The sequence below is a fragment of the Antrostomus carolinensis genome, unplaced genomic scaffold (genome assembly GCF_000700745.2).
Source record: "Antrostomus carolinensis isolate BGI_N321 unplaced genomic scaffold, ASM70074v2 scaffold2880, whole genome shotgun sequence".
NCBI classification, from domain to species: Eukaryota; Metazoa; Chordata; class Aves; order Caprimulgiformes; family Caprimulgidae; genus Antrostomus; species Antrostomus carolinensis.
The window spans coordinates 52,278-64,843 of NW_010287565.1; the positions used below are offsets into that span (position 1 = coordinate 52,278).

The 12,566-nt window shown below is 37.1% G+C and overlaps 1 protein-coding gene across 1 annotated transcript in view; it reads right to left on the bottom strand.

Annotated features, from left to right (window-relative positions):
• Positions 1 to 2,124: 2,124 nt before the first annotated feature.
• The window catches only part of SEC63 (SEC63 protein translocation regulator), a 41,938-nt gene continuing 31,496 nt past the window's right edge, over positions 2,125 to 12,566 (bottom strand). The window contains exons 14-20 of the mRNA XM_029083800.1: positions 12,273 to 12,332; positions 11,884 to 12,042; positions 10,990 to 11,148; positions 9,969 to 10,070; positions 4,697 to 4,795; positions 3,746 to 3,850; positions 2,125 to 3,248 (exon numbers count right to left, since the gene is read on the bottom strand). Of these exons, the coding sequence (XP_028939633.1) occupies positions 3,105 to 3,248; positions 3,746 to 3,850; positions 4,697 to 4,795; positions 9,969 to 10,070; positions 10,990 to 11,148; positions 11,884 to 12,042; positions 12,273 to 12,332 (828 nt within the window). The 3' untranslated portion in view covers positions 2,125 to 3,104. The remainder of the gene's footprint in view (positions 3,249 to 3,745; positions 3,851 to 4,696; positions 4,796 to 9,968; positions 10,071 to 10,989; positions 11,149 to 11,883; positions 12,043 to 12,272; positions 12,333 to 12,566) is intronic.

Consider the following 12,566-nt stretch of genomic DNA (forward strand, 5'->3'; position numbering starts at 1 on the left):
ATTTATCCCATTATTAACAAGCAGCATTTATCTACCCTAAATCTAACTCATGGTACCACCATCTACTAATTGCAAGTTACTGCACCCTGTATCGACACACTGCGCCAGAAGGATCAGGGCCAGTTGCATAGCATCACCCTCCTGCCTATTCTAGCCAAATCCAATTTTTTCTCCTTGGAAGTGTCTTCTGCAAGCCCTGAAGCTATTTGCAGCCTCTCTGCTTGGGTGGAGAGTCTGGCTGCACACATGCCTACTCTGATCTAGAACGGGAGGCTACTAAAAGGAGCATGATAGCAGGCAGACAGAAGTAACTCTATCCACATAGAGATGGTATTAGGTGCTCCCAAATTATGCTTGGGCCACTGTTGCACAGGGGGTGCAGCAGCAAAGCAGGTTTTATTTCTAGAACATTTTTCACTCTTCAGTGACTATTGGAGAGTTTCAGAAGACTTAGGTGTAAAATCAGTTGGATTCGTTCCTAAAGCCCATCAAAAAGCAAGACATACACAACAGTGAACACAATGTTGCTTCTTCCTGTAAAGTTTTAACCATCCTGGTAACTCTTATTCAAGAGACAGTTACTGAATCTTTGAATGACAATACAAATTGTTCTTCAAAAAATGGTTATTAATGGTCACACCACTCAATAGCCCAACCAACAGTTCAATAATCTAGCAACGCTTCTAAGAGCTGTGCATCTGCAGTTGGCACTTTTAATTGTGTGAAGCTGTTAAATACCCTGTCAGCCCCATTTTTGCATGTCTTGGAAGGTGGTGTAAAATTGTGTACAACTAGATAGCTGGTAGTTTTAGGAGAGAAAAGTATCAGCATGCCTTCTTCACATTATGAAGATTTCCAGTACACCACTGCCATTCTTTTCCTTGCATCTTCTGTTAAGTTACCTTGACTTTACAGGAGACCCACGTTTGAAGAAGCTTTAGACTTTGCCTTTGTTACCTCAGCAGAATTATCCTTGGTTTGCAGACGTTCAGTGCAATCCCAGTTGTCAGCTTCCATCTTTAAGAAGAAAATACTTCAAGTGTTCCAACCAGGGACATGCTTCTTCCTTTTTTTTTTTTTTTTTTAAATCACTTCTATGCATTCATATCTTGCAAGTATGTAAGTTAACTTTTAATAGTAAAATTTAGGGATCAGTAGTGAGAGTACTCCCACCTCTGCCATGCTCCTATTATCAATTATATCTCCTAACTATAATCACTTCTCAACTTTTAACAACCACAGCAGTTCTCTCTGAACTGTTCTGACAGAACGATGTAAAAAAACAACTTAGCATTAATTTTGCCTACTTGATAATGAGGAGACCAGTGACTCTCCCTCAAGCATTTATCTTGTCATGCAGTATTTGGCTTGAAAGACTATGGAATGCAACTAATACTTTTAAATTATTATTTCTCTACTGTATTTTGCAAATAGAAACTGGAGCTAAAAGGCATCACATGTAAAAGCCGTTTAATTTAAGACCAGTCTTCATTCTTGAACACCTGACACTGCTTATGCTTTACAGGAGTTGTTCCTGTGCAATATACACTTCAGAAGCACTCTGAAAGATACCATAATCTCATTTAGAACATTTTCAAATTTTATTTGCAACTATTGCAATTACAAAGAATATAACAATGTAAATTTGCATTTAAAGTGACAACCCTGTCTAATAAAACAAGGTCACAAATTAGTGTGCAAATATTCTGGCTTCGGGCAATTTTCACAGGATAGAAATTTTCCTGCATGGTGGTTTGTCACGTTTTATAGCATTGTATTTTCATTGTTCAATATACAGGAACAGAAATACATCTGTTCCCACTTGCAGAACATTCATATGTATTTCTGAAATACAGAAATACAACTTGTAATTAATCATTTTCATTTGTTTTATCGAGAGGAAGGAAAAATGCACTCCTGGCTTTTGTCAAGTCATGCAATACACTAAGTCCTGATTCTCTCCTCCCTGAATTTATTCTCTAATTAGAGTTATGTATTTTGGGTTTTTTAAAAAAAAACAAACAAAAAAACAGGGGTAGGGATAGAATCACTGTCTTGTTTACAGCCCTGCAGGAGACTGAGGTAAAAAAAACTCAGAGATGCACACTATTACAAATGCAAACAGCCATCAAATTGTCCAGTTTATTGATGGGAATTCAAAATTGATACAAAACATGCCCTCTTTGCATGTTGTATTTTACCCTTAAAACATTTCCGACAGTGACAGGTAGATTCAGAGTTAAGAATATACTTCGGCTTTCAGCGCGTACCTTTCGCAAAGGCATTACACAAAAGCCACCAACTTATGTAACATGTGGTCCCAAAATTGCTTTCAGACATTTTGTTTATCAAAAGACTCAGATCTCCTACTGATCTGATGAAATAAAGGCTTAAAAATGTTTTAAGCCACTAGTAAGTATCCTATGGCAGAGTCAAGAAAGTTCATGATTTCCATTATAATCTTGGGCATAAAAAGGCAACAGTCCTAAAAGAGCAGCCCTCCAGAATATATGGAATGTGGCAATGGGTATGATGCCAATTTATAATGATGAAGTTACGTAAAACAGATTTTTGAAGCTATGAATGATGTCAGCAGCATCACAGCAAAATATTTAATGAATACCACAGAACCAATCAAGTTTGAAAGTTGAGCAGATGATGTTTCAATCAAGAGAGATTTGTAATGTCAACTATACCAAAATGTTTTCTAAAATAAATTCCTAATGCAGAAAAATTGACTTTAAAGTTTGCTCCTAGCTAATAGTACCTGTTATTTAAATTGGACCCTAAACTGATCAGACAATACATAGCCCACACTTTTGGACACTTATAATAAAAAAGCTTTTATTTTCAATTGAAACAAATGCACCATTCTGCACTTGAAGGCTAAAATGAGCCATAAGCATATTCCAAGGTGTATCAATGGCAACAGATTTGTTTCACCTCCACTGAGAAGTTACATAATGCACTCTTAATTGGTAAAGAAAAATTAAACTCAGCCTTCTCAAAGCTTCTGCACTGTGTTTCTTGATTATTGTACAGTTCCACAGTCAGACCAAGAGTTTGCAGTGTGTGCAGATACTGTAGTCAATCAATAGTACTGTTTAATCATCATCATCCTCCTCTTCCTCTTCCTCCTCAAAACTGTCTTCAAAGCCTTCGCTGTCCTCCTGGTCCTCATCACCTTCTATTGCTGTATCCCATTGTGGATGATTTTCTGGCACTGGTTTTGCTTCATGAACTTCCAGCTGTAATTGGATTAGGAAAAAGAAAGAAAAGAGCAGAAAAAATGGTTACAGACAATACACATAAATTTGGAAAAACAAAAGAACTCTCAAAACAAATGTCATCCCACAGGAAATTCACAGTTAAAAACAAACACCCCCTCTCTTCCCCTCCCCCCCCCCAAAAAAAAAATCCCAAACCCAAACCAAAACCAACAACTGCTTCCAGAAATAAGGCATGAAGCCAGAGCCAACCATACCACAGAAACTGAATAAATATGAGAAAACATGTATTAAAATATACAGGCACTGGAAAGCATCACAAACTTTAGTCCCACTTCATCCATCATAAAATTGCCACTACTGGCATCAGGTAGAAACAGCTTAAAAGTCCTTCCTTGCCACTGTTTTAAAACTAGGACAGTTTAAATTCTTAAAGATAACAGAACTTCCAAGGTTTTAATAGCCACACAAAGTAGTTTTCAATATAATACAAATATATAACACAATTTAAGCATCACCTTCAATGGTTTAATCTGGTCCAATCCCATATATGAATCCGATCTTAAGTAAACTGTGTACTGATAGTTTCCAGGCTTGCCTGGTGCTGGGAACTTCAGCTCTACCTACAAAACAGAATTGACACTGTAAATTCTCACTACTTTCAAGTGACACAATAGAACAAGTACCTGAGTACTCTAATGAGCTATTAATACAAACACAGAACTTTTTCTTAAAAAGTTTTAGTTTCTTACAAGTGACACTTCTTTGAAAATCTCTGCATAGTAAAATACCCACAGAAGAGAGACAGAATCCCCAAGCACAATACTTTCCATGAAGGATAAATAATCAAGTCACATTTTTTTCTGAATTAGACCAAGTAGCTCTACATTAAGTACTAAATTTCACCCTGCAGTATCCTTCCCAAATCTCAAAAACCCACACAGGTTAAAATATTTAGTCTGCTGAAAGTATTAGCTTAACTCTACTGTTATTTGAAATTTAGCATAAAATCTATTTGAACGAACAAAATGCATCAAATCTCCATTTTTCAGAAAAGCAAAGAACACAGCCAAAAGTTACAGTATCAGAAAGGTTCATATAAGTTGAGGCTAATTAATTTGTTGCAGCCTCTGCTTTATAGAAAAAGAACGCTTAGTATTTCTCACACATTTTAGCAACTTTAAGAATTATCATTGTGTATGAATTCTGGTTTTCATCAGCTTTTTGTATCAAGGAAAACAACATATTCTGCAAAGAAACTTGAAAGTCTTAAATTATTTTTCCTTTCTCCATTATCAATTTTCACAGTTAAAAGGCTCTCCTCTACTTTTATCAGGAGAGTAAAATGTGTCTTCCATATTAAGAGATAAGTATGAAAAAATTAAAATCTAAGTGTATTTGCATACCATAGGACACTTCAGTACAGTTTTGCAACACCCCCCCAAAAAAAAATTCCTCAAGTACTTTACCTCTTCTTTATCTTTTAGTGTACAAACGTGATATGGCATACATATTAGCATCTGCTCCTTCCGATCTGCAATATATAGCCACCACCATTCTTGTTTTTCCTTTCATAAAAGAAAAAACAAACAAAACAGGATTACTGAAGTCATAAAATGATGAGTCTACACTTTATAACAGGTAATTATAATTCACTGGTCCTTATAATACAGATAGAAAGGAGGTGGTTTGTGTGTGTTTTGTTTTTGTTTGTTTGGGGTTTGTTTTTTTTTTTTAAAACTCTTGGATGTGTATACATAAAATATATAGTATATACTGTACATTGAATGCAAGCAGGTTATCACAAGTAACTGTTAGTCTTCAAAGGCTTCATTATGTCTCCAAAGGCTTTATTTTCATATATTCAGCCTAAACTACCACATGAGACATGGAACTGTTCTGGAGAATTGTGTCCACTAAGGATTAACAAGCAATCTCATGCAGTATAATACTACCTTAGGTTCTTCTACAGAAATCCATCCTGGATTAAAAAGGTCAGCATACAAAGCAAGGCATGCCAAAAGACAGATAAAGTATTCTTCCCAGTAAACAATCTTTTTCAGGAAAGTATGTTTTGCCCCACTTTCCTCCCCCTCCTGAAAGCTGGAATTTGGACATACTGAGATTTCACTTCAAGGAAGGATGAAACAGAGGAGGCAATATTGGTATTTGTAGAGGATACCCAACAACTGCTGCCTATCACACACAGCTTTCAAAATAGCTACAAGTCTCAAAGGTTTTGCCACTGCAGGCACTAAAGCGAAGTCTCTAAACTAAATGAAATTAAGTGAGTGCAGTTCTTCATAGAAGACAGCAACACTGTACAAAAATAACAGTTTATCCCTCAATTTGAGTCAGATTTTTAAGACTGTGGCACAGTTCAGCATTATAGACAAAACCATTCCCAAATGGGAAGACTAAGCTCTTCAGCATCAACTGCTCTTCATATAATCACTATTCCTTTTTGGTTAGCCCTCTAGCACACTTCTTACGCAAAATCCACTTTGTTTTAATAGAAGCTGAAACCCTTCTATTGCAAATAGGTAAATTCAGTACTGCAAAGGAAGTTTCCATACCTTCACCTCAAGCCTTTTCTTAAAAAAAGTGAGGGAGGGAAGGGACAGTTCTTCACATTTATGAAGTATTTTAGTAGACAGGTAATAGTCATAACAGCATAATCTCACCCTCATGGAAAAGGGGGAAAAACCTACACCTTTTAAACAATCCAAATGTTAGATTGCTGAACTGTGTTCCAAACAATTTTTACCCACCTGGTAACTGATCACATTTATAAGAGACTGGAGCCCTGAAGAGTGCATCTTATGACAGTTACAAGTCAAGCTCCAAAACAGTAGGCCAATTTTTATATAGTTACACCAATAACAATCAGGTGCTTCAGTGCCACATGAAAGTGGGTTATTTTGTTTTGTTTCATTTTTAATCTAACAGCATTAGAAGGACTGAAAAAAGTATACAGTGGACTTCAATACCACCAGTGAGCCCCTTCCAAATTCCACAGGTGGGAAGTAAATGCTGTTAATACATAGAATTTGAAGAATTTTTGTCTCTACCAAAAGAGTCAAAAGTTCAGTAGTTTTGGTGTGTTGTTGGGGGGGGCAGTTTGTGTGGTTTGGTTTGTTTTTTTAAAAACATTTCAGAAGCCAATGTCTGGTGATCTGAAATTTAAATAATGCAGGTTAGAAAAAAAAAAAAATCACAAAAGTTAAATTAACTCCTCTCTTTTGAAGTGACTAATTGTTATGTTAGCAGTAATTATCACCATCACACTGAAATATTCAACTAGCAAACTATAGATTTACAATGGCAAGATACTCACAGCAACAACCAAAACACCCTCGTTAGCACTGCGGAGTTCCAGAGCAGAGGAGTGTAAAATTAACTCAATAAGCTAATGCCCATTTTACAGTGTATAAAAGTAAAAGCAACTGCATCACAGTAAAGCAACAGCATTCCTTCACGTGTTTAGAACAACAGGCACTAAGAACATGACAAAAACCTGTTCATATACTATTTAAGAGCAGAAGTCATAAAATTGTAAGAAGTCCTTTTTACAACTATTCTAAGTTATTTTCTTTATGGAAAACTGTCCCATGTGATTATAAGGTGTAAGTTATTTTATCTGTAAGTTTCAACAATAAATATATTGTCAATCTGCTTGACAGCTGTAGCAAAGAAGGATCTTATGCAGTCAAAGTGTTTACTTCCTAGCCAAGGGGCCTCTAGGAATAGAAGGATAAACAGTATAAATAGTACAGATGAACAAGTACTACAGAAGCTAGATCCATTACAGAAATGGCTGTTCTCCATTTTAGGTCTGTAAAGACTCTGACCATAGAAAAAAGGATCTGCATTTGTATCAATACTTTTCTTTATGTTACCAAAACACTGCACTGACTTACTATACATTGTGTATGCTTCCATTACTCTCAATGGCAAGGAATAATTTCTTTTTTTTTTTTTTTTTAGAACAAAGATCAAAACTGTCAACTGGATTTTCACAAAAACTGGTAAAAATACTAGCCAAAGGGAGAAAGAAATACCAGAATAAATTACATTCATTGATCTAATGCTCAAAGGCAACTATACAGTAAACTCGCCAAAAGTAGAGCTCCTGACCCCAAAGTACCACTACTTTTTTACAGAAAGGACAACTGTGCAGGAGTGTCATTTTCCTCTCTCTTACTGGGTGGAATTTAAAGTTTATGCCTGTGAGAATCTGGCAAGCTAACACACAAGTGGGCAAAATGCCCTTTAACAGATGGGTGCAAGGTTTGGCATGCCAGGGAACCAGTATGTTCATGAAATTGGAATACCAGGGCCAGTTTCTACCTAAAAATGTCAAAACTACAATCTGTGCAGTTTCTGGATCCATGGATACAGGAGCAGAAGATAATTATTTAGGAGCCTGCATAGATTAAAGATGCATCTCTGGCAGAGTAATCAACTGCCCAAAAACTTAGATGAAATGGTGCTAAGACTACCGCTTGAGAACAAGTAATATGAGGCTCAGCTACACTCAAACATCTGTCAATTCCAGAAATATAGATTCACACAACTACAGCATTTCATCCTTAACTCTGCATCTCTGAACTGGCCATGACCACAATACACGTAATACTCTGAATCACAGATGAGAAAAACACCTAGAGAGTACGATGGATTTTATTCTTCAGACGTTGCAAATCAACTCTATCTGAACATGCTCCAACTGCAACTACAGTACTAAGTACAACTGCAGTCAACTTTCAGGAAATCAGAGAAGAGTGGATGGAAAGTTTAAAACTGCAATACCATGAGATAATATGTGTGTATCTTTCAAGTTCAAACATTCAGTTCAGTCCTAGGGGGGTTTTTTTTAGCATAGTACTGAGGTTTTATCATAAAACCCATCAGCAGCTTGGTTAGACACAGCTGAAGCTTAAGCAGCTTTGTACAGAGTATAAGCACAAAGTACAAGTGAAGTCTCCAAAGGAACTGTCGGTGCAGTAAAAAAGAAATACGAATAGTTAGCGCCCCTGTGGCACTGGGCATAGCATATACTCACTGTCTGAGCTTCAACTAATGACCAAAGCCAGCTGCCTTTGCAACAAGGAGGTATTAAAACTCTGCTGCATATCTGACATGATCTAAGGCAGCCAGAAAGCAGAATACCAGTATAACTTTTTCTGTTATGTTGGTGTGCTCCTGGAAACTGTATTGAGATATGGGAGGTACCTAACAGTGTCAGGAAAATACAGTATTCAGATCAGCCATTATAAAACTAGATGTTGGGAGGCCACACAGCCCTCAGCTAAGGCCTTCATAAAAACCATTTATTTGGTTTACTTGTATATCTTGTCTGGCTCCTTAGCAACAGGTGTTGCTTTCACATTTTGCTTTCTAACGATGGCAGAACTAGGTAAAAACAGCAGGAACAGTATGATCACAAGCATGTGGACAGACTATGTTCTGCACACCCAACAAGCTGTAGAGGGTACAGACAAAGAGCCTTGGGGACTGAAAAGAGGGAGCAAATATACACAGCATCTTCCTTTTTCTCCTGTTTTCCTGTTCTTTCCCATCCCAGTTGTCTCCTTTAAACCACAAGAGGAACCATAGGCCTTGCATCCCACATCCCTGTTATGGCAGATAGCACAATAGATCCTGGATTAGTTTTTTAGTCAGGCAGCAGGGAAGCAAAGGAAACCCTCTGAACTGGCCTGGAAAGAAAGTGTGGCCAAATACTCCGTCCTCCTGGTTCCAGTCTGGTTGCCTCCCAAAGATCTAACTTATTTGATAAGAACACAAAACCCACACTTTGAAAAATCCCATCTTTTTCAAGGTTTCATTGCAGTAATGGGTTTTCAGACACCTATTGAGCTGGTGGTGTAACAGCTGATATATCAGAACATACTTTCAACACCAAATGCTGCTGGAAAGACACCTCAGCCTATCTGCTATACTGAGTCACCACTTCCAACCCCTTCTCTGACACCCATCCACACCCGATCTTTTATTTTCGAGCTCTATAGGAAAGACTGTTCCACAGTTGGCTTCCGCCGCTTCCAGACTACACTGTGGTAGAAAGACATTATTTGCCAACCCTCCCCGTCTTCCACAGCTGCACGCTGTTGTTGCCACCATGCTGTTGTGTTGAGACTTGAAGTCAAGCAGCAAGCCAAAACAATCTGTGATCCAAGCGACCTCCAAACTCTCCTGTCATTACTGTTAACACAGGAGGTGTCAGGACCTTTCCCCACACAGGCACTTGCAGTTAGATAAAGAGCGAGTGATGCTCTACCCTTAACTCTGTGTTAGAGCCACTGCTGTGCTTTCAAGTTCCATAGCAAAAAATAGGGATCTAATTTACAGTCCTTTTCTTCTCTGTGTATCTGGAAGGTTTCATTTTGAATCTATTTATATGTAGCAGATCAGCAGAAAAAAAAACCCACTTCAGCACTATTGCCATCAAAAAGGAACCCTGAATTCCATAAAAGTTTACGAGTATCTGGGAACCAAATAGAAAGAATAATACATTAAAAGTCTTTAGGAAAATATCTGAAGGAGTTTAAGAGGATTCTATAAATTAAGATTATCTTTTTTTTACATTAAGATGATAATTTTTTCCAAGTGTTAGACTTCTTTAAACACCCAGTATTTACAGTAAAAAGATAAAAAGAGCAATTGATTTGTATTATATTAATTCTGATGTTTCACAACTGCAATGTTTTTATCACTGACCTCAGGAAAAAAAAGACTGTAAACGGGATGCGTTATCTTTGACTTCGTTTCAAGAAGGGCGCGTTCCTTTCTCTGTATACTTTGCTGTAATTCTTGCCACTCCTGTCAAAGACAAGTTTAAACAGTTACTGTGCACCAGTCACCTTTTGCACTAAAAAAAAAATAAAGAAATTTTAGCCCATGGAAATGATACATATGACAAGCTCTTGTGCTATGCTACAAATCATAAATGGGAAAGGCATGACAGAGATTAAGTTATACAGTAAGATTAAGAGCAAAAACATCAAGTAACAGTAAAACTAAAGAGACAATTCATATAAACAAACAAAAAAATCACACACAGATCTGTGGGACTTCCTCAAAACTCACTTCTACCACAGTGCCTATAAACACTCACTACGTGAGCTGTAAGAGTCCTGATTACAAGCTTGATGACTCTTCCCATCAGAAGCTTATTCTCACCCTGTACAGGACTTCCTTAAATCACTCTCAAGTCCACTAAGTCCTGTGGTACAGAAATCACCTACCACCACAATGCCTCATTCTCAACTACAATTACAGTTTCAAACAACTAACTTAATAATCAACAGTTACTAGAGTTTAGTAAGCACATGTACAAGTTTGTTCAACTACTGCATGCTTATAGTATGCATTATGCAGTATGCAACAGCCACTGCACGTAAAGAACAGAACTTAAAGGAAAGACTATCTCAAAATCTGCAGCAGCTAGTAAAGAAATTAAGCTGAAAACAACACCACAATCTTACCCTGACATTAAGCTATTTTTCTTCATAACATTTTTAAGTTTCCTGTCATGCTGGAAAGACCCTTCACTGCTCCCTCTGAAACAGACTTGCAAAGACAAATCTCTTCTGCTGGAAAGAGGCCTGAAAACCTCTGGAGAACTGTTACTATCCCTTCATCTTAGTGTTGCCTAGCCTGAGGGGATGCTAGTGGATTAAAATGCATTTTCTCTCAACACCAGAGGCAACATTACCCTTCAAGAAAAAGTAAGGCTTACAGCTTCATCATCTTTGTTTTGCTTCTCATCTTGTTCTCTGTCAGAGTCTCTGTCACTTCCATCATCTTTTTCACTTTGAGAGTCCCTGTTTGTTTCTTCTTCTTCAGATTCACTTCCTTTATCAGAGATCTCCTCCTCTTCTTCCTTCGAAACTACTTCCTAATGGGAAAAAAAACAAACAAACAACAAAACCTCTAACTTAGTTCGTCTGCATTACAGTAGTACACAGTGCTCACAGCACCTGTCTTAAGGTCATAGCCCTTATTTCCTATTTTGATCTACACTTTTTGCGTCACAGAGTATGTCTACAGTGAAGATTAATCCTTTTCACCTTGTGCTAAGAGGAGCAGGGAAGCAATTTCCCTTCTCCATATGCCATCCACAACACAAATAGGAAAAAAAAAAACCAACAGTATTTGACTGTGGGATCACATTTCAAAAAGTCATAAGAAAATTAGAGAGAATATAAGAAAGTACCTACACAACATAGCCCATGAGGTGGAGAAACCACCATGCAATGGGAGCATAAAAGTACTAAAGCAACTTAATTTACCAGAAGAAAGTCTCATTTCAGTTTTTTTCCTTTAAAGGAAAAGTAGAACATACAGAACATTTCACCTCCCAGAAGGCAGCATAACAAGAACTAGTAAGAAGGGACTATGAAGCCAGATTTCTAAAGCAGATGGGCACAACTTTCAGCAGGCCACTGGAAACATTACTGTGGTGGTTCTCTGATTATTTTAACAGTAATTTTTAAATGTAAAGAAAAAAAATGCTATTTTAGGAGATATGCTTTACAAAAGCATAGAATGAAATGTAACAGACAAACCATCCATCAGCTTAGTAGCGATAAGCTGAAGAAAATACTAAAATATCAATGAATCTATGAGCTACCCCATTAGCTTGTTTTTGCTTCTGCTGTTTCGGTGGCTGCAATGAAGGTGGCACAGGCTTCTTTTTCAATGGCTTCTTTTTCTTTGATTTTGAAGCTTTCTTGGTTCCTTTATTCTTTTGCTGCCATCCTTTGCTCTTAACTTTGTTGACATCTCCTTGCTGTAGGAAAGCAGAATTTAAAATATTTATCCTGTTCATTAAATTTCAAGCATTCACTGTACTTTAAGCATTTTAAGCTGAGAACCAAAGTTAGAAACCACAGCTCAAGAGATACTTCAGTAGGTATTTCTGGGAAAAAAAAATGCTGAAGAAGCACATCATTAGCAACTCAAGATCTGAAAGGAAGCTCTCTCTTTGGTGAGCAAGAGGTACATTCATTCTTCACTTACCCCATCTTCTGTTGGTTGCTCTTCTGCTGCACATATAGACTGTTCCTTTTCAAACACTTCCTGGTTAGAGAAAGATGTGAAAACTATTAATGCTTCTTTGTACCAAAAGAACAAATTATTATTTTATATTTGAACTCACACTAAATCACCTTAATCATATCTGAAGGTTTTGCTCATTATTGCAAATTCTTTTATCAGTAACAAACACAACATGGGATTAACAGATCAAAATTAAACGCTATTTCGAACATTTGGTCTAGGATTTTTCCATCAATAGCATTATAAAGAAATTTA